The sequence below is a fragment of the Haemorhous mexicanus genome, chromosome 28 (genome assembly GCF_027477595.1).
Source record: "Haemorhous mexicanus isolate bHaeMex1 chromosome 28, bHaeMex1.pri, whole genome shotgun sequence".
NCBI lineage: Eukaryota > Metazoa > Chordata > Aves > Passeriformes > Fringillidae > Haemorhous > Haemorhous mexicanus.
Genome location: NC_082368.1, coordinates 3164602 through 3187626, shown reverse-complemented (window position 1 = coordinate 3187626; position 23025 = coordinate 3164602). Strand labels below are relative to the sequence as shown.

General features: G+C 43.8%; 1 protein-coding gene across 6 annotated transcripts; it reads left to right on the top strand.

The window, feature by feature from the left end:
• Window positions 1-43: 43 nt before the first annotated feature.
• On the top strand, window positions 44-22055 carry NBR1 (NBR1 autophagy cargo receptor). Of its 6 annotated transcripts, none has more exons than XM_059868998.1 (21): window positions 44-229; window positions 4667-4729; window positions 6418-6436; window positions 6815-6837; window positions 7651-7842; window positions 8328-8402; window positions 9587-9804; window positions 11607-11771; window positions 12229-12435; window positions 13103-13262; window positions 13745-14032; window positions 14452-14604; window positions 15063-15138; window positions 15452-15562; window positions 16358-16549; window positions 16671-16805; window positions 17396-17756; window positions 18053-18150; window positions 18563-18632; window positions 19340-19445; window positions 19814-22055. In XM_059868998.1, exons 1-21 carry the CDS (start codon window positions 71-73, stop codon window positions 19982-19984), a joined length of 3042 nt encoding a protein of 1013 aa, XP_059724981.1. In that variant the 5' UTR covers window positions 44-70; the 3' UTR covers window positions 19985-22055. The 6 variants fall into 6 exon arrangements, with proteins under 6 accessions (XP_059724981.1, XP_059724979.1, XP_059724984.1 ...); XM_059868996.1 differs by having other exon boundaries at window positions 19811-22055; XM_059868999.1 differs by lacking the exon at window positions 44-229 and adding an exon at window positions 4510-4533 and having other exon boundaries at window positions 19811-22055.
• The last annotated feature ends 970 nt before the right edge of the window (window positions 22056-23025 follow it).

The window sequence follows — 23025 nt, the reverse complement described above, 5'->3', positions numbered from 1 at the left end:
GGATGAGTGACAGGAGGCTCCGCCAATAGCCGACTGCAGCGGGCGCGGGGCGGGCCGCCCTCGGGCCGCCATGTTGTGCCTGTCGGGAGGGCTGGCGCCGCCGGCCCCGGCCCCGCGGGAGCGCGCAATGGAGCCGCGGGTCACCCTGCGCGTCACCTGCCGCGGTGACACCCGCTCCTTCCTCGTGTTCGACCCGGCGCACACGACGTGGGCCGATGTGGAGGCCATGGTGAGCGCGGGCTGGCCGCGGGAGGCGGGGCGGGGGGGCCGCAGCCGCCGGGAGCCGGCCCGGTGAGGCGCCGGCCGGGCCGGCGAGACTTTGAGGGTCCAGAGTCTCTGACCGCGCTTTCCGAAGCCGTGTCCTCTATTTCACAGGCTCTTAGAACTGCTGGTTCATAGGGCTGCGGTCTTTTTTTTTATTTTTCCCTAAATAGCGTAGTTCACTTCTGCTGTGTGCTTAGATTGGCGTGAACGGCCTGGTTTGAAAAACATTCTCAAGGGCTCTTTTTTTTTCTGTGTGAGCAGCTGGTCCTAGCTGTGCTCTCTGCCCTTTTCCTCAGGTTTAGCTCTGTATCCCTCTGTAAAGTATTCTAGTCTATTATTTCCTGTTCTTATTGAAGTACGTCTAGTGAAGTAACACGCGTCTGTTCTTTTCTAAAGGTTCGTCTGTGCTCTTTGGGATACTGAGTCACGAATAGACTTTGGTTTGGTCCCTTGATTGCCAGAGCTTTGTGTGTGCTAGTTTGGGTAGAGCAGGCTCTGGCTGGGCCGTGCCTGCGTGGGCAGGTCTGTGTATCCTGCTCTTGGTATGGCTCAGAGTTTGTTTGGCTGCTTGTTTTCAGGGCTGTTTAGTGACAATTCCTGGATTGGTTTAGGGTGAAATTGTTGTGAGGATTCCCTTGGCTATGATGAAACGAACGATATTATTATTATTATTTAGGTCTGTGTCAACTGTGTCGTAGTTGAGAAGGAGACAACAAAAAGCAACACACTTAGAAGGCTTTAAATTGTTTTTATTACAGCCTGCATGCTTTTTGTACAATCTTACAAAGTTCATAAGTTTACACTTTACTCATTGGTCACCAGAGACAAACAAAGTGCTCATTGGAATTGGCAGTTCAGGTTTCTCGTATTTCTCCTTCTTTCTTTCTTGGTTTCTATGTCAACGACCTTGGTAGGAAATTCTTTCAAGGGTAATTATGGATCCTCTTCTCAAACTTCTCTCTGGCTCACAGAAGTTGCTGTAAAACCTCTTCCACACAACTGTTCTGGTTTTTTTAGCTTGCTTTCAAAGACATCTGAAGAGATCTTGTTGCTGTGTTATTTTCTGTCTTTCAGCTCTTTTTCTGGCAGTACATGTGCAGGAGGGTTTTGCTTTATGAATTGCTCAAAAGCTTAAACTGCATCACCTTCCCTTGCTGTATTTCATTCCTCTGAAGGAGGCACTGAGAGGTTCAGTCTGAAAATCCTTAGTGCAAGTAGAGCTGCAGGAATGTCTGAGCTGGTCAGAGCCCTGCTTGCATCAAAGCTGGAAGCAGATTACTGTGTAAGCACTGTGCTGCCCTTAATCTGAGGTATTCTGAGAGCAGGGTGTGTTTGTTCAAGGTGTGGTGTTCTATTACAGTGTTTCCCTGAGGTACAGCCAGGGGGGTGTCTCTGTTGTGGGAATTACTATTTCAAGGCAGTTAAACTTGTGTCCTTGTTATGTTTTGATCTTTTTTTCAGTGTGTTTGGTGTTTATAAGGGATAAGGTGAGCTCTTGTTCTGCCCTGAGTTTAGGGGAGCAGTCTGTGGTTCCAGACCATGGAAGTTCAGAGCACGGCTTCTTCCAACAAAACAAGTTGGTTCTGTCACTGCACTCAGAGAATCTGGGATGGGGTGCTGGAAGAGCCTGCCTGGAGCAGAATGTGTCCCTGTGCCCCCAGTGGGGCTGTGTCTGTGTGTCCCTGTGCCCCCAGTGGGGCTGTGTCCCTGTGTCCGTGTGTCCCTGTGCCCCAGTGGGGCTGTGTCCGTGTGTCCCTGTGCCCCAGTGGGGCTGTGTCTGTGTGTCCCTGTGCCCCAGTGGGGCTGTGTCTGTGTGTCCATGTGTCCGTGTGTCCCTGTGCCCCCAGTGGGGCTGTGTCTGTGTGTCCCTGTGCCCCCAGTGGGGCTGTGTCCGTGTGTCCCTGTGCCCCAGTGGGGCTGTGTCTGTGTGTCCATGTGTCTGTGTGTCCCTGTGCCCCAGTGGGGCTGTGTCTGTGTGTCCGTGTGTCCCTGTGCCCCAGTGGGGCTGTGTCTGTGTGTCCATGTGTCCGTGTGTCCCTGTGCCCCAGTGGGGCTGTGTCTGTGTGTCCCTGTGTCCGTGTGTCCCTGTGCCCCAGTGGGGCTGTGTCTGTGTGTCCCTGTGCCCCAGTGGGGCTGTGTCTGTGTGTCCCTGTGCCCCAGTGGGGCTGTGTCTGTGTGTCTGTGTGTCCCTGTGCCCCAGTGGGGCTGTGTCTGTGTGTCCCTGTGTCCGTGTGTCCCTGTGCCCCAGTGGGGCTGTGTCTGTGTGTCCCTGTGCCCCAGTGGGGCTGTGTCTGTGTGTCCCTGTGCCCCAGTGGGGCTGTGTCTGTGTGTCCCTGTGTCTGTGTGTCCCTGTGCCCCAGTGGGGCTGTGTCTGTGTGTCCCTGTGCCCCAGTGGGGCTGTGTCTGTGTGTCCGTGTGTCTGTGTGTCCCTGTGCCCCAGTGGGGCTGTGTCTGTGTGTCCCTGTGCCCCAGTGGGGCTGTGTCTGTGTGTCCCTGTGTCTGTGTGTCCCTGTGCCCCAGTGGGGCTGTGTCTGTGTGTCCCTGTGCCCCAGTGGGGCTGTGTCTGTGTGTCCCTGTGTCCGTGTGTCCCTGTGCCCCCAGTGGGGCTGTGTCTGTGTGTCCCTGTGCCCCAGTGGGGCTGTGTCTGTGTGTCCGTGTGTCTGTGTGTCCCTGTGCCCCAGTGGGGCTGTGTCTGTGTGTCCCTGTGCCCCAGTGGGGCTGTGTCTGTGTGTCCCTGTGTCTGTGTGTCCCTGTGCCCCGGTGGGGCTGTGTCTGTGTGTCCCTGTGCCCCCAGTGGGGCTGTGTCTGTGTGTCCCTGTGTCTGTGTGTCCCTGTGCCCCAGTGGGGCTGTGTCTGTGTGTCCGTGTGTCCCTGTGCCCCGGTGGGGCTGTGTCCATGTGTCTGTGTGTCTGTGTGTCCCTGTGCCCCAGTGGGGCTGTGTCTGTGTGTCTGTGTGTCCCTGTGCCCCCAGTGGGGCTGTGTCTGTGTGTCCCTGTGCCCCAGTGGGGCTGTGTCTGTGTGTCCCTGTGCCCCAGTGGGGCTGTGTCTGTGTGTCTGTGTGTCTGTGTGTCCCTGTGCCCCAGTGGGGCTGTGTCTGTGTGTCTGTGTGTCCCTGTGCCCCCAGTGGGGCTGTGTCTGTGTGTCCCTGTGCCCCAGTGGGGCTGTGTCTGTGTGTCCCTGTGCCCCAGTGGGGCTGTGTCTGTGTGTCCCTGTGTCTGTGTGTCCCTGTGCCCCCAGTGGGGCTGTGTCTGTGTGTCCCTGTGTCCGTGTGTCCCTGTGCCCCAGTGGGGCTGTGTCCGTGTGTCCCTGTGCCCCAGTGGGGCTGTGTCCGTGTGTCCCTGTGCCCCCAGTGGGGCTGTGTCTGTGTGTCTCTGTGTCTGTGTGTCCCTGTGCCCCAGTGGGGCTGTGTCCGTGTGTCCCTGTGCCCCCAGTGGGGCTGTGTCTGTGTGTCTGTGTGTCCCTGTGTCTGTGTGTCCCTGTGCCCCGGTGGGGCTGTGTCCATGTGTCTGTGTGTCCCTGTGTCCCGGTGGGGCTGTGTCACTCCCCAGGCAGCCGCTCTTGCCTGAGGCTGCTGCTGTTCTGTTAGGTCTGGCCTAGCAGGACATGTGTCAGTTGTTTCAGAGAGTTTCTGTTGATATAAATACAGCTTCTGTAGGAACCTGCTACAAAAGTGACCTGCTATTCCTATTCCCATATCTGTGCTGAGAGCCCCTTAATTAAACATGATAATAATTCAGAAGGAGGGGGTTTGCATTTTCCATTTCAAGGGAGGCTCCTGCCTTCCTTAGCAGACACCAAGACAGAAAAATGCAGTTTTTGTAGGAACCTGGTGCAAAAACATACAGGAGCTCAAAGGCTCAGCATGTGGAGACAACTTCTTTCATTTCATGGTCTCTTTTTTGCTGCTCATTCTGCCTTCCTAATGTAAGATGTAAAATACCTGCTCAGCTTTATTCTCTGAATTTTGATGGGCTGAAAAAGGCTGATCACCTTTGTGAGCTGTCTCCCAGGTGCTTTTTAATGTAAAAAAAAGAGTTTAGGGATTGTTTGCCTTTGCCTTCATATTCTGCAGTGTTTACAATGACTGAGTTTGTTAACCCTGAGCTTGTCCTCTTAGAATGGGGAGGTGTTTGTTATTTATTTTGGAGTAAACATTAACCTGGCAAGGTGCAAGAGGAAAAGGATGTTTTTGTTCTTTTCATTAGGGAAAGTCAGTAAAGCTTGGGGGGAAGGCACTCGGAAGAGTTCAGCTCCAGAGGAATGGATTTGGTAAAACAGTATTTGCTTCCACTGAGAAACTGAAGGGAGGGATAGAAGGGTTTTCGTGTTATTCCCAATTAATAATCATTATTAACTGAGGTCCTGCCTCACTATGGTTTTGTGTTCTTTTTTCTCATTACAGGTTAAAGTTTCATTTGACCTGGACAACATTCAGATCAAGTACATTGATGAGGATAATGATGAGGTAAAATACCTGCCACCCCACCCTCCCAATAAGCTGAAAAATGGCTGCTGGCAGGAATTTTCTGCCTCCTGATGGTTGGTAGTGGGTCCTTCAGGAGAGTCTTTTATGCAGATCAGGGTGGGAGGATGTTTGCCCCTTTAATAAGAAAATAGCTGATAGTTTTGTGATTTTACTCTTAATGCAGCATACATATTTTAAAATACTTTTTTTAGAAGCTACTGCCTTTCTTTTCCCCACCCTATTGAAACACCCAGTGGTTCTCTGTGCTCTGAGGGAGGAATGTTTCCATTAGGAACTTTTGTATTTTTAAACTTTTTTTATTTTTCAAGTTTTTATAAGGTAGTTATGGTGGTGTTCACAGGGGTCCCAGGATGAGGGAAGAGATGAGAATCTTAACTCCATGTTTCAGAAGGCTGATTTATTATTTTATGATCTATATTATATTAAAAGAAAATGATATATTAAAACTATACTAAAAGAGTAGAAGAAAGGATTTCATCAGAAGGCTTGAAAGGAAAGGAATGATAATAAAATCTTGTGACTGCTGACAGCCTTGACACAGGTGGCTGTCATTGGTCACCAAGTAAAAACAATTTCACATGCTGGGTAAACAATTCTCCAAATCACATTCCAAAGCAGCAAAACATGGAGAAGCTGAAACTTCTGAGCTTCTCAGGAGAAAAGATCCTGGCGAAAGGATTTTTCAGAAAATATGTCTGTGACAGGTAGTTGTGACTATTTGTGGTTTTAGCTGTGGTAAAGCCCTGTCTCTTCACTCTAGGCTCCTTCCTCTGGAAATGTAGGTCCCCTGTCATTAGCACAGGTTTGCCTCAGTGATGTGGTGTGCTCAAATCCTCTGCTTGCTTTATGCAATTGCTGTAATCTCCAAGCAGATTACTGACTCAGAAAACAAATTGGTTACTTCTGGTTGTCCTTGTTGAGTAACTTCCTGCCTGGCACAGTCTCACCCTTTCATATTATTTTTGTTTATCTAGAGATTCAGAGGGGAATGTAACTCTCACACAGAATGACCTTTTGCAAACACAGTGTTCCACTGCTTGGATTATAGCTCTGCTAAATGAGATGGGGTTCTTGTTCTTACTTTTTTCCCTAAGGGCGAATGTCAAGAAGCTTCCAACAACCTTTCAGAGAATGATTCTCCCCTTATTTTCCAGCCTGTATAATATAGAAATATTTAAATACATCTATGAAAGCTTTTTCTGAAATACTGAGCAAACATTGTTCAGAATCCTGTGATGCTGTGGGGATTAAATAGCTTCTTGTGTTAGGAACTTCTATATGCAGAATTGATAATTAATAGAAGAATGGGCTTATGAAACACTTAATTGGTCTTTTGAAACACTTAACTGGGCATTTAAAGCAAGTGGGGCCAAGCTCTGGAGTTGTGCAGTGAGCCTGGGGTACAGGCAGTGACTTTCTGAGGAGAGCAGCTTGTTCTGGCTGCCACCAGTGCCAGAGCTGCCTCCTGTGCCAGTCCAGTAACAAACATGGGCTGCTGCAAAGCACCACAGCTTTGGGTAATGATTAAACATGGCAATAACAAACAGCTGAAGGGCTGATGCTTTAGAAACTGTGAGTAAAAGTATGTTTATTCTGAAGTGTGTTAATTTTAAGAGAACTGCAAAAATGTGTCTGTGCCTCTTGCTCACTGTTAATTCTCTTTGCAGGTGTCTGTGAACAGCAAAGGTGAGCTGCTGCTTCACTGAGGTGAAATCAAGAATGAGACCCCAGCTGTTGCTTGTGGTTTTTGAAGATGCAGTGAAGAATGCTTGCTTTTTGATTTTTGTGTTTTATATCTGATTTGGCAGCAAATTCTTCCCAAAGGAAAGAATTCTTGATCCATAGGATCAAATTGAAAGTTACTAAATAAGTGGAATGCTGTAGCTCTTACCTGTGAAAATGTGTGCTTGTTGCTGTGTATACCATTTCTAGCACTAATTTAAGAGAATTTATAGAAGGTAAGGGAGGCCCCTTGTCATGTAAGGGTTTCTAAATATTGTGTGATAAACTTACATCTGTTGTGTGAGATAGGGGCCATTCACACTTCTTTCTATTTTTCTTTAGAGGAATATGAAGAAGCTCTGAAGGTAAATGTGCTCTTTGACTTTTTCCAGTGTATTCATCCTTCTCCAATTAAAACTGGTGTAGCTGAGAAAAAAAAATGGCATTACCTGGCCTAGGGAATCAGAATAGCTGTTTTCTAGCTTTGGGCAGAAGCTTGAATGTCTTATTACATTTATTTTTTTGCTATTCTGGTTGGTCTTTGTTTTTATAAGTTAGTTGAATAGGAGTTGGGATTCAGGACCCTGAGCAGCAGTGGGTTGGTTAAAGGACTGAATTTCTCAAGCCCTTCAACAGCAATCCCATATTTGGAAATATTTGGCTTTAGTGAAACCCTTCAAAAATCTTGCCACGTGGACTCTGCTGCAGAGTACATAATTAAAACTTATTAGAGTCAATGCTTAGCTACTTTATGAGCAGTTGGACAAAATAAGAATTGCATTTGTTTACATTTCTGTTTCACATTATTTAGTCTCTCACAACTTTTTACTCATGGTTTGAATTTCAAATCTGATAATTTCAAAATAAATTCCTGGACAGAATCTATTGATTACTGCCTCCTAGGAACACTTTATTGTGGGCTGAAAAATTCCAGTAGAATATTTGCATGATTATCCTTTGGCTTTTAATAAACTTTTCTAATAAGTATATTAATAACTTTCAGCAGTAGAATATCAGCTGACTCTACCTTGGCATCCCTCAGTTTTTCTTTTTGTGTCTGTTAGTCTTTCCCCACTCTTTTGCCAAACTCTCCAGTGTAGTGTAATACTGTATTTTTACAGATTCTGTATGCTGATTTTAAGTGGAAAACATGGTATATGTGTGTTGTGTTTATTTAGATTGCAGTAAAACAAGGAAATCAGCTTCAGATGAATGCCTATGAAAAGAACTCTTCTCGTGCTTTGCAACTGCATGAAAAAAATCTGACAGAAAAGCTTCCTAAAGATGAGAAGAAACCACTTTTGCATCATTCCATGCTAGCTCAGGGATTAGAGGAAGAATTAAAAAATGACAAGGAGCTGACCATTCAGGTAAGAAGCTGAGCTGCATTCAAACAAAGAATTAATAAATGTAATTTCCTTTGTAGACTGATTGTCCTCTTTAGCCATATATAAAAACTGAGTTCAGAAGTTGGTCTCTGTTTTCAGTTCCCTGCACCTGTTGAAGCTCACCAAATAGTTTGAATGTTTTCAAGAGGATAATTTGATGCTGTCTTTAGAAATGCCAGTGCTTTCATGTTGACCATTCTGAAGTGTTCTGATAACCAGAGCAGTTCATGTCCTGAAGCCCTCATTGCCATCTGGTAACTTCTGCCTGACTTGATTTCTTTGGTGTGTAATTATACTCAAATGCTAATGAGGCAGAAATGTTTCAGGAAAATGTCAGTGGCTACTTAAATATTTTTCTGTAAAGACACTAAAAGCTATTCCAGCAGTTAACTTGCTGTGTTGAGTTTTTTTTTTTAACTTTGCATATTTTTTGTTTGTTTTGTTGTTTGTTTTTTTTTTTTCCCCAGCAAAAGTTAAATCAGACCAGAGCAGAAAGCACAAATGAAAATCCTCCAGAATGGTTTACTAGCTACTTGGAAACAGTAAGTGTATTGTCTTGCAAGTTTTTATATACTTAAATACTTAAAGGTTTTTTTGTTGTTGGAAGGGATCTTTGTGATCTCTCTAGACATCTGAACACTCTTGCCATCAGCACTTGTGACAGGATCTTAATGAGAACTAGATGTCAAACTAAGTCTGCAAGGGATACCTTAAAACCCCCCAAACCATAAACTTGATCCATACCACTTGTGGAAAGTGGAGTGTTTGGTTTGTGCATTTGATTTCGTTTGAGTGCAGTGTTAGGTAGCTCCCATAACAGAATCCTTGTGGCACTGCAGGCAGCCATAGGAATTCCAGACCTCTCATTGTGGGAGGGCATGGACAGTGCTGCTCCTCTTGGCTCTTGATTGCCCAGTTTCAGCAGGGCAATACTTTTGGTTCCTGTGATGGAAAGCAGAGCATTTGATGACCTTACTTTCCTTGACTGTTCACTTTGAGAAAATGCTTCCAGGAAGCCATGGACAATAAGCTACAGTTAAGATATGGGTGTTAATTTGTTTTGAACAGCTAATAAACATCACTGAGAAGCAGTTTGATATCACTGCAAAGAATTAATGAGCTAGCAAATTCTTGAAACTATGTGCATTTATCTTTAAGCTTTTTTCTCTAGAGTCTCCTTTCCTTTGCCACCTTTTTATACTAAAAATAGGGGAAGTTCATGGTTATGTTTAAAACATCACTGATGAGCAAATCAGAACTTAATGGTAAAGAGACCATTAAGAGAGGGGTTTGGGAGTTGTGGTAATTGTTTTGGAGGTGAGTCTCCTTCCCTTCGTGTAAGCTTATGGAAGAAAAACAATATTGTAAGCACAAATATGGGATTTTTAACTTGCCTTCTTGAAAGCTCTGGGTTGGTGTTTTCTAAAATAAAAGTCCTCTCTGAGGAATGTGGTATTTGTTGATATATTTTATATATTATCATATTATATATATTATATCATACATATGGCAATATTATGATATATAATAATATTATAATTATATTATAATATATGTTATATATATTATGTATTGTCATAAGTTTATGAAGATGTGCTGGGGTTAGGGGAAATGATTCTGAAGTAGTCAATGGCTACTGACAGACTGGGAGACTTGTGACAATGTAACTCAACATTTCAAAGTTAGTAGGTGGGTCTCATTCACGACTGCTTTAATTTCTTTCCAGTTCAGGGAACAAGTAGTTAAGGAGACTGTTGAGAGGCTGGAGCAGAAGCTGTATGAGAAGCTTGTTCACTGCAGTCAGCCTGCAGATTTTTGTGAGAGCTCATTTCCAGCAGCACCTGCACCTTCAGAGAGCCCCGTGGGGAGCAGCAGCCAGTGTGACTGGCTCATCTCCTGCTGCAGCTGCCAGGCCCGCATCGTCGGGGTCCGCTACCAGTGCAGGTACAGGGGGCTGGGAGGGTGGGGACCAGCCTGGCAGTGAGAGACAGAGAGACTCTCTTGGGGTTAGATACTGCTAGGCTCCCAATGTGCAGCCTGCTGGGCATCTCAGTGCTGGGAGTGTGGGGAACCTGCCAGGCACAGCCTGGGAGTGAGAGAAACTCTCTTGGGGTTAGATACTGCTAGGTTCCTGATGTGCAGCCTGCTGGGCATCTCAGTGCTGGGAGTGTGGGGAACCTGCCAGGCACAGCCTGGGAGTGAGAGAAACTCCCTTGGGGTTAGATACTGCTAGGCTCCCAATGTGCAGCCTGCTGGACATCTCAGTGCTGGGAGGGTGGGGAACCTGCCAGGCACAGCCTGGGAGTGAGAGAAACTCCCTTGGGGTTAGATACTGCTAGGTTCCTAATCTGCAGCCTGCTGGGCATCTCAGTGCTGGGAGTGTGGGGAACCTGCCACACACAGCCTGTGAGTGAGAGAAACTCCCTTGGGGTTAGATACTGCTAGATTCCTGATGTGCAGCCTGCTGGGCATCTCAGTGCTGGGAGTGTGGGGAACCTGCCAGGCACAGCCTGGGAGTGAGAGAGAGAGAGAAGCTCTCTTGGGGTTAGATACTTGTAGGTTCCTAATCTGCAGCCTGCTGGACATTTCAGTGCAGGTACAGTGTGCTGGGAGCTGGGAGGGTGGGAACCTGACATGCTGACATGCACAGCCTGTGAGTGAGTGAGAAACTGTCTTGGGCTGATATACTGCTAGGTTCCCAGTCTGCAGCCTGCTGGACATTTCAGTGCTGGGAGTGTGGGGAACCTGACAGACACAGCTTGTGAGTGAGAAAAACTGTCTTGGGGTTAGTTCTAGGTTCCTGATCTACAGCCTGCTAGACATTTCAGAATGTCTATTACATCTCACTAACATCTGATGTTCTCTCCTGTGGTCGCTAGATTTTATCTGCATAAAAGCAAGATGAATACTATTTTGAGAAAAGGTGATTGTTAAAGTGAGAGAACTTTATAACTCTGTGTTCTCAATGAACACAGTTCAGAGAATTTATGGCTGTGTTCTCAATGACTCTTTACCTTATCTGCAGTAATAAGATGCAATAATTGTAACAGAAGAGGTTTTGTTTGGTTAACTGAACAAAAAAGCAAAACTTAGAACCACTGGTCTGTAGTAGTTGTTTGTTTGGTTCTGAGTCAGTGAGACTAAGGCAGGTCATACTTTTTTTTAGTGATTGCACTCTTGTCTGTCTAATAATATGAAATAGATTTTGATGAATGTCTGAAGTAAGGTGCTAAAAGTGAGAGTTTTATTTGAATGAGGCAACTGCTGTAAAGATCAGCATTTTGGGGCTAGGCAGAAGCAGTGGATGAAATGCCAACAGGAGTTTTTCTTTCGATTTTTTTTTTTTTTTTTTTTTTCTTTGCTGGCAGGAGATGACAGTCTGGTTTTTATCAGCCCTGTTCCTGGAGGAGCAATCTGCTTTGCATCCCTGAATGCTTGTTGACTTAGCCTCTGTATTGTCATAAGTATGGTGCTATTTCTGGCACTGGATTTTGATAAAATGTTCTGCCCTTCATAGCAAAAATGTTAATCACTTGTGCTTAAGGAAGCATCAACATTTTTCAATGTGTGTTCAAAGAAGTGGGAACTGTGTTGAGAGATAATCATGTAGGTGTTCCACATGGCTCCAAATACTGATCTATAAGTGAGACATCCAGCTGCTGTCACTTGGGAACTGCTTACAGTGAAAGTTGTTTCTCTGCAGAAATCCTTTGCCTCTTGATAACTTTGTCTTTTCTGCTTTGCAGCCTTTGTCCAGCCTACAATATCTGTGAGGAGTGTGAGGCAGGAACATATGCACATGATCCAAACCACGTGCTGTTAAAGCTGCGCAGACCCATCCCCTGTGTGGCTGACAATTACAGCCTGGCAGAGCTCTCCCCACGCCTGCCTGCCACTCTGGAGCAAGTCAGGTAAGTGCTGGCACCTGGCAGTGCCTGGCAAGCTTGTTCTGATTGCAAGGAAACACCTGTGTTGGGGTTGAGATTCAGCTTTTATTTTAGAGATAACAAGAAATGGAAATGGTACTCAAATTTTGTCATAACTAAAAATAGCTACATACTTACAAAGGGCATAAGTCATAAATCTTAGTGTTTTTAACAACAAAGTAGAAAAGACAGACTTTTTGGGTAGTAAACTTTGAGAACTTAGTTTTTCTTTGAGCATTCTGTGTCTGCCTTTTTTTGTTCTTTCAGAGATCATTCAACTTAGTTCCACAAGCAACTGTGAGGATGTTCTTTTAAAATCATTTGGTATCCAGTCTAGAAGCATGGGACATTTCTTGAAGGGCTCCCTTGAGACTAAGACTGTGTTGGCTAAAGATCAATTCTGATCAGTTTAATGTAATAAGGTGTGTTAATTGCTTTGCAGGCTCCAGAAACAGATGGACAAAAGATTTCTGAAGGCAGAGAAGCAAAGATTGCGAGCAGAGAAGAAGCAGCGAAAAGCAGAGGTCCGAGAGCTCAAAAAGCAGCTGAAATTGCACAGGAAAATTCATCTGTGGAACTCTATCCATGTGTTGGAAACAAATGGCTCACCTGCTCTGAAATCTGAGAGTGTCCAGCCTAATACCTTCCTGTAAGGCTTGTTGTTAACTGAGCAGCTGGTAGTTGTGCTGTCTGACCTTTTGTTATAAGACCAAGTTAAAGTAACTGGAGGAAGGTTATGGAATTGCTCATTTGAAGGGTGATTTGTCATTTGACTGGGTGAGAATTTTGTCCAAATGTGATTTGCAAGGTAGAGTGTTTTTAATTGGGAGGAGAGTAGGAGAAAGGTTTAAAAAAAAAAAAAAAAGTGGCTGATGATTATTCCCAGAAACTTAGTGATTTATGTAGATTTAGGAGGAAGGGGAGTGCCTAGGATTATACATACACATGCATGCTCATACAGAGTAAATTAACATTTACTGCCACTTTTAAAAAAGTCTGTATCTTGCTGCTTTATTAAGTATGTCTGCATAAAGTCAAGTACATTCTGTATATTTATATTCACTGTTTTTTCTGGGCTTTTTATGTGCTCTTTAGCTGAGGTTCATTAGACAGCAGCCTTTGCAGGCACTGCTCTGCATTTCAACTCCCTTAGAGTTTATGAATGTTCAGTGTAAAACTTGTATAGAGTGTTTCTTTAATTCATCCCTTCCATTTAGGGCATTTAAAAGCCAAATTAACATCAATCAGCAGCTGAACTTCAATTTTGGTGTGGTTTTTTTTTTTTTTTTTTTTTTGTTTCCTCTCTCCAATCCCAGGAGTCCTAATCAACCCTTCCAAGCAATTGTCCCAACACTTAGTGCAGTGTTTGTGGATGAGAATTTGCCTGATGGTACTCACTTGAAACCAGGAACAAAGTTTATCAAACACTGGCGAATGAAAAATACTGGCAATGTGGAATGGAGCTCAGACACCAAGGTATCTTGCCTTTGCTCTCCTTCTACACACTAAAATCATTCTGGTAGATAACATTTGTAGGTGAATTCTCTGTTAGGACCTGTTTAAGATTTCCTTTGGCCTGTTGAATTCAGCTGGGAATTCTGGGGCAGTAAGCTGTGTAGGTACTCTTTACAAGTGTAGGCTATAGGAAGGAAGGGATTCAGAGCACCATCACTGAAGGTGTTTCCCATTAATAATATGTATGTCCCCCATGTTATAATGGTGCAGTTTGACCCTGTTTTCAACTGCTCTGTTGCTTTTCTGACCTCCAAAGCCCTTTGTTCTGGGAGTGGCTGCCTTTGTGTTGATAGTGGTGAATGTGGGATGTGTACTAGCAGCCTGTCTTCTCCATGCCTGGTACCTACAAGGCCTTTCAGCAGAGCAACTCTGCTTCCTTCTGCCCACACTTTGCAGAGAAGCTTGAGAAGTTAACTTTTGGCTTTTTCTGTTGTATATTTCAGTTGAAACTTATGTGGGGTAATCTGACCTTGGCATCTGCTGAGAAAAAAGATGTGATTGTGCCATCCCTTCCATCTGGACAAGTAGGAACTGTTTCAGTTGAGTTTGTAGCTCCCAACATAGAAGGGACTTACACTTCTCACTGGAGACTGTCACACAGAGGGGAACAGTTTGGGCCAAGGATCTGGTGCAGTATTGTTGTGGATCCCTCTCCAGCTGCTGACTATGTAGAAAGTGATTGGAAGGATTCTGACTCCTGTCAGAAGAGTAGAGCTTCCAGAACCAAACAGGCAAGTCACTCTCCTGGTATTTGGGGCAGCTCAGAATTGCCTAGGAGAAGGAGCATTGGGTATTATTTGGCATAATATTCCTAACTAACTATTCAAGGGGATTCTTTTAGCTGTTTGCTTTTAAATGTTATTTTTAATAGGAAAGAAACACAATATAGATTGCATTTCTAAGTTCTAAAGTAGCTGGTGTCTTGCCTGTCAAAAAGAACAACTGTCAGTCTGTTGCAGCTATTTGTCTCCTTTGAAGTGAAACACTGCAGCATTTCTCTTTGTTAGGTCTTGTCCTTTTGGCTCTGTAATGAGTTGATTTAAATTTCTTTCGAATTACTTGTGTGTTTGCACAAAACTCAGGCTTTAGATTTCATGTCATGTTTTATTTACTGTGGCTAAGGGGCTTCTGTTTTTTTTTTTTTTTGCAGGATGCTTCCTTAGAGACAGAAACAGATGCTCAACTAACAGGTGAAATTGCAGAGCAGACTGAAATATCTCTGCCAGCTGTTCCTTTAAAGATCAAAAATCTGCCAAGTGAGAGAGAATTTTATATCCCATCTGTTGATCTCCTTACTGCACAGGTAAAGTGCTAAAATTCAGGTAGATATAAAGCAAACCACCTTGGGTTTGATGTCTAGATAGGCAGACATCACAAGGATAAAACTTCTGAGCTCTAAAAATGGCCTCTCTATTTTCAGAAAGAGTATATTGCATTTTATATAGCAGAGCTGTTTTCTCAAACTGGTATTAGGCACTGTCACTATGTGGAAGGGATGTGTAGGACAAATTAAGATTCTCAAAAAAGAGTCAGCATTGAGTCTTTCTCTGGCCCTGACAAGAGAATTCTTAGCTTTGCCCCTTGCTGCCCTAGTTTGTGCACCATATTCAATGATGTAAATATATGTTGTGGGAAAACTGCCCCTGAGATTGTGTTGAGGAACAAAGTGTTGTTTGTACATCATGGGATCTGTGCTGCCAAGTGCAGATGTGATTCACTTTCAGAGTTTGCTCATGGAAGCTCTGTGTGTTTTCCCTGTAGGATTTGCTGTCCTTTGAGCTGTTGGACATTAATATTGTGCAGGAATTGGAGCGGGTGCCACACAATACTCCTGTTGGTAAGGCTCCTGTGCTCTGGCTGCTCCCTTGAGCACAGACAGCTATCCTTTGTGTAAAGCTTGGCTTCTTTTCACCTTCATGTCCCCAGGAATGTAACATTCCAGATGTTGAGGAATGCTGCCATTTTCTTTGCACAGCCAGTGGCAGAGTAATGCAAAGCTAGTTGTTTATTTCACCAGATTATCTTTCAAAATAACTAAGTTTCTTCAGTCTTGAAAGAATGTCCCTTAAAAAGAATAACTTTAACAAATGTTACCTATGGAGGCTCCTTCTCCTTTAGTGCCAATTGTCTTTGCTCCCTGTGTTTTCCAGACATGACTCCATGCATGTCCCCTTTGCCACGTGACAGCCCCTTGCTGGAGAAACCTGGCTTAGGTCAGATAGAGGAGGAGAACGAGGGGAGTGGATTTAAACTAGTGCCTGGTAAGCTGCAGTCCTGAGGAGCTTGGGGGTGAAGGGAGGATATTGTCACTTCTCTGTAGTCACCAAACCTGATGTCTAAAAGGAATTCTAACTACTGTCTTCCCCTTCTTTGGGAAAAAAAAAAATACAGGTTGTTTGGCTCATCAACCTGGAATCTGACACTACAGTAGTGATTATAGAGGTTGGAGCATAATATATATATACATAGGTTGGAAATGGAAATCCTGGAATCACAGAATGGTTTGGGTTGGAAGGGACTTTAAAGATGATTCAGTTCCACCCCCCTGCCATGAGCAGGGACAGCTTCCCCTGTCCCAGGCTGATCCAAGCCCTGTCCAGCCTGGCCTTGGACACTTCCAGGGATCCAGGGGCAGCCACAGCTTCTCTGGGCACCCTGTGCCAGGGCCTCACCACCCTCAAAAGGAAGAATTTCTGCCTAGTATCTAATCTAAATATACCCTCCTCTATGTTGAAGTCATTCCCTGCTGTCCTGTTACTGCATGCCCTTGTATAAAGTCTTTCAATGCTTATTTTGATTTGTCTGACCACTAGAATTGTTGGGAGAATTAACAATCTACCCTTTATAGACTAGGTTATACTCCAAACACTCCTGGTGTGCTCCCCTTACTTCTCAATCACTTTTGTGTTCGACTTGAGCTGAATTCAAAAATCCTTCAATTTTTAGAAAGAACTAACACACAGAATCAATATTAGCTGTGGCTAGTCTAAAAAATTCTTCTTATAGTTACATATCTTTGTTGTGGTGGCAAAATCTGTTATGTTTCCCTTTCCAAGGAATGGCAGAAGCCTGCCTTTCTATGGACTCTTCTGTGGTGAAGGTGAAAGCTGAACATGCATTGAACCAGGAGGAAGGGGAAGAAGATATGAGTGGGACTCAGTTTGTCTGTGAAACTGTGATTAGATCTCTGACCCTGGATGCTGCACCTGACCACAAACCCCCACAAAAAAACCCCAAAATCCTCCAGAGTAAGTTCTGTCATTAGCTGCCTTCTCTGGTTTGACTTCTTTGCAGTCAGACATGAGACACAAATTGCTCAGCTCAGGTGGTTGATACCATTTAATTGTTTTTCCTGATTGGTTTTATTAGATTCTTTACACACACTGCAAGACACCTTCAGCTGCAATACAATAACTGAAGAATCTCCTCTGATAAATAGTAATTCCACTCCCAAAAAGGAAGAGAAGATTCATCAGTCAGAACCAGTGACAGAAAATTCATGTGGTAAGTAAAATGGGCTTGAATGGAAGATAAAGCTGTAAAAAAATCACGTGTAAGAGGATCTGACACTGTTCTAGGAAATTGATCTTCATTAGATGAGAATTGTTAGATTGTCCCAGCTGTGAGAATCATTACATCAGAAAATTGGTGTCAGTGCTTTAACAGGGAGCTACTTTAACAGCTGCCTTTTAGAGAAGTGAAATTGAGACCAAAAGGTTCCAGTTGGGTATTCAAATAAGTGCTGATACGTTATACATGACTGGTGCCTCCATGTTTTGTACACACAGCCTGCACTGTTCCTTACATGTGTAATTTGGAGCTGAAAACTACAGTTTGAGTTCTCTATATGGCTCTTACTCCAGTTTTTATGATGAGCCTTAATACCAGCAGCATATTTGCAAAGGCTTAACATTAAGATCTGTTACTCTTTCACACTACACTCTGTCCACAGCAGGGGAAATTCCATCATGAATGGCAGCAGCTGGGGTTTACAGTTATTTCTAAATACTTTTTTCTTACAGCAGGGACAGTTCTGTCTCTGCTGTTGTCCACACAAATGGACAATGGTTAACACCTCACTTTTTCCCTCCTAGGGGACCTTCCACTGTCTGATGAGAGCACAAGCCCCCATAGTGGTGCTGGCAATGGTGGTGAAGAGGAGGATGATAAGGATGATGTTCAGAGTCAGTGCTCCTCTGCTTCCTCAGAGGACTATATCATTATTCTCCCCGAGTGCTTCGACACCAGCCGGCCCTTGGGTGACTCCATGTATAGTTCAGCTCTTTCCCAGCCTGGTTTAGAAAAGACAGGAGAACCTGAAACAGGAGCAGAGATCCCAGAAGGGGGAAGCCAACCACAGATGCAGAGGGTCAGTGATACCCTGACAGCTTCCCAAACACTGGCTGCAGTACCCCTAACCCCAGCTACCGTGGACAGCCTACCCCAGGCACAAAGGTATGATCTGGGGACAGGAACAAAATGGTGATGTGCTGGTGTTGCTCTAGAGTCTGCAAGGTCTGGTACTTCCCAAGCAGGAATTGTTGTAACAAAATTTTTATCATATACTGAGGTAAATGTTCTAAAATCCTGCAACTTTATAGATCCTGTTTTGGGCCCTGTGTGTTGGGCTCACTGATTTAAATGAGTGGAAGAGGGAGAGAAGGGAGCATGTGAAGATTTTTCATTTTTCTATTGATAATGACTTATACATGTAGAATAAAAGTAGTGATGTTTTTGCATTATGTTCTCAGGAATCTTTCATCTCCTCAGAATTCTGTCTTCCAAGAACCAAACACACCAGCTTCAGAGCATATCTCTTCTGCTCCTCATGATCAAATACAAAGAGAAGGTATTGGCATATTTAATGGTGCAGACTATTGGTATCACCTATTTCTTATGCCTAGTATTGAATTTATGTCTCCTTTCTCTTGAGGAGAACAGAAATCTACCAAGTAAAGATTTTAATTTTTCTCTGGGTGTTGAACCTCTGCTATATGGAAGTTGCAAATAAAGAAATAATTGGTTTTGTGGTAAAGAGTAAAACACAGGAGCAGCAAATGAAATAATTATTGTTTTCCTTTTTCTCTGAGGCTTCTCAGCTTGCCAGGAGAAAAATCCTGAGCAAAGGAATTTTTCAGAGAATGCAAATGCCACATTACTGTTGTACTGAGACACACTTTTTTCTGTTTATGTATGTGTTGCATTTTCCCAGCTTCACTGTCATTAGCTGGACATGTTGACATTTTGTCTTGCTCTTCCAGAACCCAGTGGTGAAGATAATCATGGGCCAGGATCTTCTGCATTTCTCACCAAGTTCTCAGAATACCCAAGGTAATGAAGCTGGAGCTCTGACTTCACAAACACTGTTTTAGACTGAGAACACCTTAATTAGACACTTAGGAAAAAGCTCTGGCCTATAGATTTCATGTAGTCAATAATTTGGAGAGAGGCCTCCCTTCCTAAAGCAAACATGATATGTTTTCATAAGATCTTGGTTTCTACTTGAGCACAAATCAAAAGGATGCAGAACTGGCAAACCAAAGTTAATGAAGAGCTCAAGTTGAATGCTTCTAAAATTCTGTGGGGCTTTTTTTCTGGAAAATCTCAGGATTCTTAGAATGGGGATTTTACAAGCTAGCTATAAAGTAGTCTTAAAATACTGAGACTGGAGAGGTAAGTCAAAATGTTGAGTAGAATATTAAGTAACTTAAGTATTCATAGAAAACAAATAGAAGTTACTGTACCCTGAATGGATGTGTCAGTGCACAGCTTTCATGTAGGTCTGTTCTCTTGTAGATGAGAACACTGAACTCTTTACAAGGGTCCCTTCATGGAAAGCATGCACCCACAATTTAATAAAAGGTGTCAGGGAAAAGGAGTGAGCTTCTTGTATAGCTCACTTCCCAAACCCTGCTGATTCCCTTGGATCACAGGCTGTTGTCTCCAGCAGTCCTTGCCTCAACAGGCAGCAACTTGCATTTCCCTGAAACAAACCCTTGGCTTTACTGACCCTAAAGCAGCACCTGCTCTCTTCTCAGGTACCCTCAAAGCAGTAGCATTGCAGGAGAGCTCGTGAAAGGAGCTTTGTCAGTTGCTGCTTCTGCCTACAAAGCATTATTTGCTGGACCACCCATTATTGAGCAGGTGAATGTCTTTGTGTGCTGTCTGAGTTTCATAGAATGACAAATTTACAGGTGAATGGTTTTTTAAGTGTATCAGTATTCTATATTGGAGTTAATGTAAAATTTTGATGGTGTCCCTTTGAGGTTTGCTGCTGTCAGCAGACTGGAAAATCCATGCCATGTGGATAAAAACATGTCTCTGGTAGCCTCATGTGAAGTAGTAGCTCACCTTTGTAAGTGAGCAGTGAAAGGGATTGTAAATGGCTGAAATGGGGCCAGAAGAGCCTCTGTGCCTCAGTTTGAGTCCAGCATAATACAGGACCCCTAGTTCAAATGGCAAAAAATAAATTAGCTTTTTAAATTTCTCTTACTGTCTTCTGTTTTCAGCAGCCTGCAGCTCCAGAAGAGCAGACTGCCACTCTGCTGTCCAGTCTGTGTGAGATGGGATTCTGTGACAGGCAGTTAAACTTGAGGCTGCTGAAGAAACACAACAACAACATGATTGAAGTGGTGACTGAATTGCTTCAGATCAGTAACAGAGACTGGTGCAGTAGGTGCTAAACCTGCCTGCTGGAGACAGGAATAATCTTCATTGAGTAAACTCTAATTAAAGTTTGCCAGAGTAGCAGGCTGCTCCTCAGCTGCTCTCTCTTTGGAGGTTTGGCTTAAAACTTCAGCTTCTCTTTGAGCATTTGACTTCTTTTTCTTTTTACCCTCATGGAAATGTCTAACAACTCTTGTGGCATCTCTTGAAATGGATACCAGAATTTCAGTTATTATTTAGACCTTATAGTTAAATGAGTAGTCTTTAAATCTCTAATTTCAGATCAGATCCTTTTACCAGGGAATCATCTAGAACTAAACTTTGTACCCAGGTGAGAACTTCCCATTTTATTGTGTATATAGGTTTTTTTTTTTAGGCAGCTGGAAAGTTTTTGTTGGCTTAATTAGCTTTGGAATAGAAACCAGTGTAGAATGCTGCTGTAAAATGTAGTCCTGCTTAATTTACCAGAGATGCCTGAAACTAGGAGTTTCTTTGTTTCTTTTGAGGATTTAGTAATTGGTTTTCCAATGTCTGATAGTAAAGTGACAAATTTAAATCTTATAAATTGTTGTAAGAAAAAGAAGTTGCTCATAAAAGAAAGCCATCTTGAATTCAGACTTTTGAGAAGTCTGAAAGTGGAACTGTTCAAGTGATGAATACCAGTGAAGTTGTTGTTTGTAGTAGCAGAATGAAGCAGGAAAATTTCCACCAGCAATTGAAGCAGTAATGATAGTGCACACCAGGTCTCTAACAGCAGAAGTATAACCTACATAAAATATTTTGTTAAAAATTCAGTGTAAGGGTAGGAAAGGCTTTTCTAGGAATCTTTACAGGCTCTTTGTAAAAATATAAAAAACTTGACCATTACCTTTTTTCACTACAGTGCAAACATTTTACTCTGTTAATACCACATTAAAAAATGCAAGAAGGTGTAGGAGCCCAGACCTGAACTGGAGTACAGATTTTGGTAATGTTTAGGAATGGAAAGAATGCTTGAAGCAGGGATCACATAACTTTACATGAGAGTTTGAAAAATGCATTAACTGAAGCACTTTGAAATGTCCAGTCTCCTCTGATGGTTTTAGCTGGTCCTGTGTTTCCATAGCCACATCTGTAGAATTCATTTTTCTCCTAAGATTTTTAGATGCCCATTATTTAATTTGGAAATCTGAGAATTCCCTTCTAAATATGCTGAGAGGTTTGATTCTGAAGAATGACATAAAAGAGCACCAGACACTGCTGTGCAGTGGGGTATCCAGAGAACTCCTCAGAGTTCAGTCCCTCAGCAGGTGACAGTGTTGGCTATGTTCTTACTTTCAAATAAACATTTTTTTCCTTGCTGCAGTAAGAGACCATTGATTCTAAAATATTTCTATTACTCCTGCTTCAAACTAGTATTCTGTTTTGTCACAGCATAGCAGAAGCAGTGTCAGTATTGTGCTGGCCAGGTTAGCAGTAATTTTTTAAAAGACTTTAGTACCCATAGAGATGAAACACCATTAAAATAGCCCAAGAAAACAAATGTATCATACCACTTTCGTTTTAAACCTATTTTTATAGACTGTGGAAGATATACTCCTAAATGTTTATTTTGAAATACAGTAGAAGTATTTTGCAGTGTTTCCCATCTCTCTGTACACCAGTACAACTGTGTGCTGTGGACCAGGTAAAGATCCTTCTGTGACTTTCCACCTTAACTTGGGTTTGTTGTTCTGAGTATCTTTTGACTAATGCCAGCTCTAGGACAAGGAGGAGGAAGGACAGGGGTGAAATGCAGAAGCTGATGACACTTTGAAGCATAATGTGGTTTTATGTGCTGGGGTCTGTCAGGCCCAGCAGGACCCATGTTCACCATGTGTACCTTTGTACTTGGAATGTTCATGTGTTCTGTACAAAACTGAGGCATTTGAGGAGGAACACTTCATTGAGGGTTGAAGTGGCAAGTGTGAGATGCTGTTCTCTCTAGGTTACTTTTTACTAGAGTTTAGATGCTGTATGCTCAGGCTTAAGATAGATATATTTCTGTTGGCTTTGTATATTTTGTTAATGGATGCATGATATAATTTATAATATATTCTATAGAGCAGATGTGACCTCTGTATGTTATTTTGGGTGATCTGGGGGGTGGGATGGTGTTGCTGTAGGTCCCCACACGGCACAAAGCACCAGGACTCACTCAGAAGGCTGTTTACACTTATTTATTGAAGCAACATCTTGCTTTCGTAGTTTTATGAGATATTTACATTTACTTAACGTTGCAAGCACCAAGACTCAGATCAGAAGGCTGTAAAGGGGGCGTTTATTAAAGCAACGTTGTTGCCTTTAGAGTTTTACAGGATATTTACATTTTTTTACATTTTACAGGATATTTACATTTTTGCTTAACAAACACATACACTGCCCGTTGGTCATGAGAAAGAAACAAAACTCTCAATAGGTGAAAAGGAGCCACGTCCCTCTGTGAGCCAGCCAAAGTCCGTATTTTTTAACTTTCTTCATGTTGTCATGGTGACAGCCTTGTTATCGTCTTTGAGAGAGATACAGGGCTTTCCTGATCTTCAGGAAGCCTTCGCTGGCTCACAAGAACAGCACAAAAATGTCTCTCCTACACACACACACTGCCCATTTGTCATAAAGACCAAACAAAGCTTTCACTGGGTGAAAGGAGCCACGCCGCTCTGTAAGCCAAGCAAGGGCCAGAGCTTTTTGCTTAACACTTTTGTTCCTCTTTCTTCGTATTGTCATGGCGATAGCCTTGGGAAAGGCTCGGTGCCCAACAATCCCCTCCTGCCGCCCGCTGTCCCGGCCGGGCCCGCTCTCGTCCCGGTCCCGCCCCGCTGTCCCGGCCTGCCCGGTGTCGTTCCGAGCCCCTCCCGGTCTCGTTCCCGGTCCCGTTCCGGTCCCGCCCCATTTCGTCCCGCCCCCCTTCCCCCCACCCCCCTTCCCCCCACCCCCCCGTCTCGCGGCCCCGCCCCCCTGCCACGGGGCACCGCCCTTCTGTGCCCCGCCCCTCTGTTCCGGGCCCCGCCCCTCTGTTCCGGGCCCCGCCCCTCTGTTC

What these genes read in the sequence shown, in the direction of transcription:
- NBR1 (XM_059868996.1), top strand. Translation starts at nt 71, where the DNA reads ATGTTGTGCCTGTCGGGAGGGCTGGCGCCGCCGGCCCCGGCCCCGCGG. An exon ending in AATATGAAGAAGCTCTGAAG is followed by an intron (nt 6,838 to 7,650) that starts GTAAATGTGCTC and finishes GTGTTTATTTAG; the next exon opens with ATTGCAGTAAAACAAGGAAA. An exon ending in TGATCAAATACAAAGAGAAG is followed by an intron (nt 18,151 to 18,562) that starts GTATTGGCATAT and finishes TTGCTCTTCCAG; the next exon opens with AACCCAGTGGTGAAGATAAT.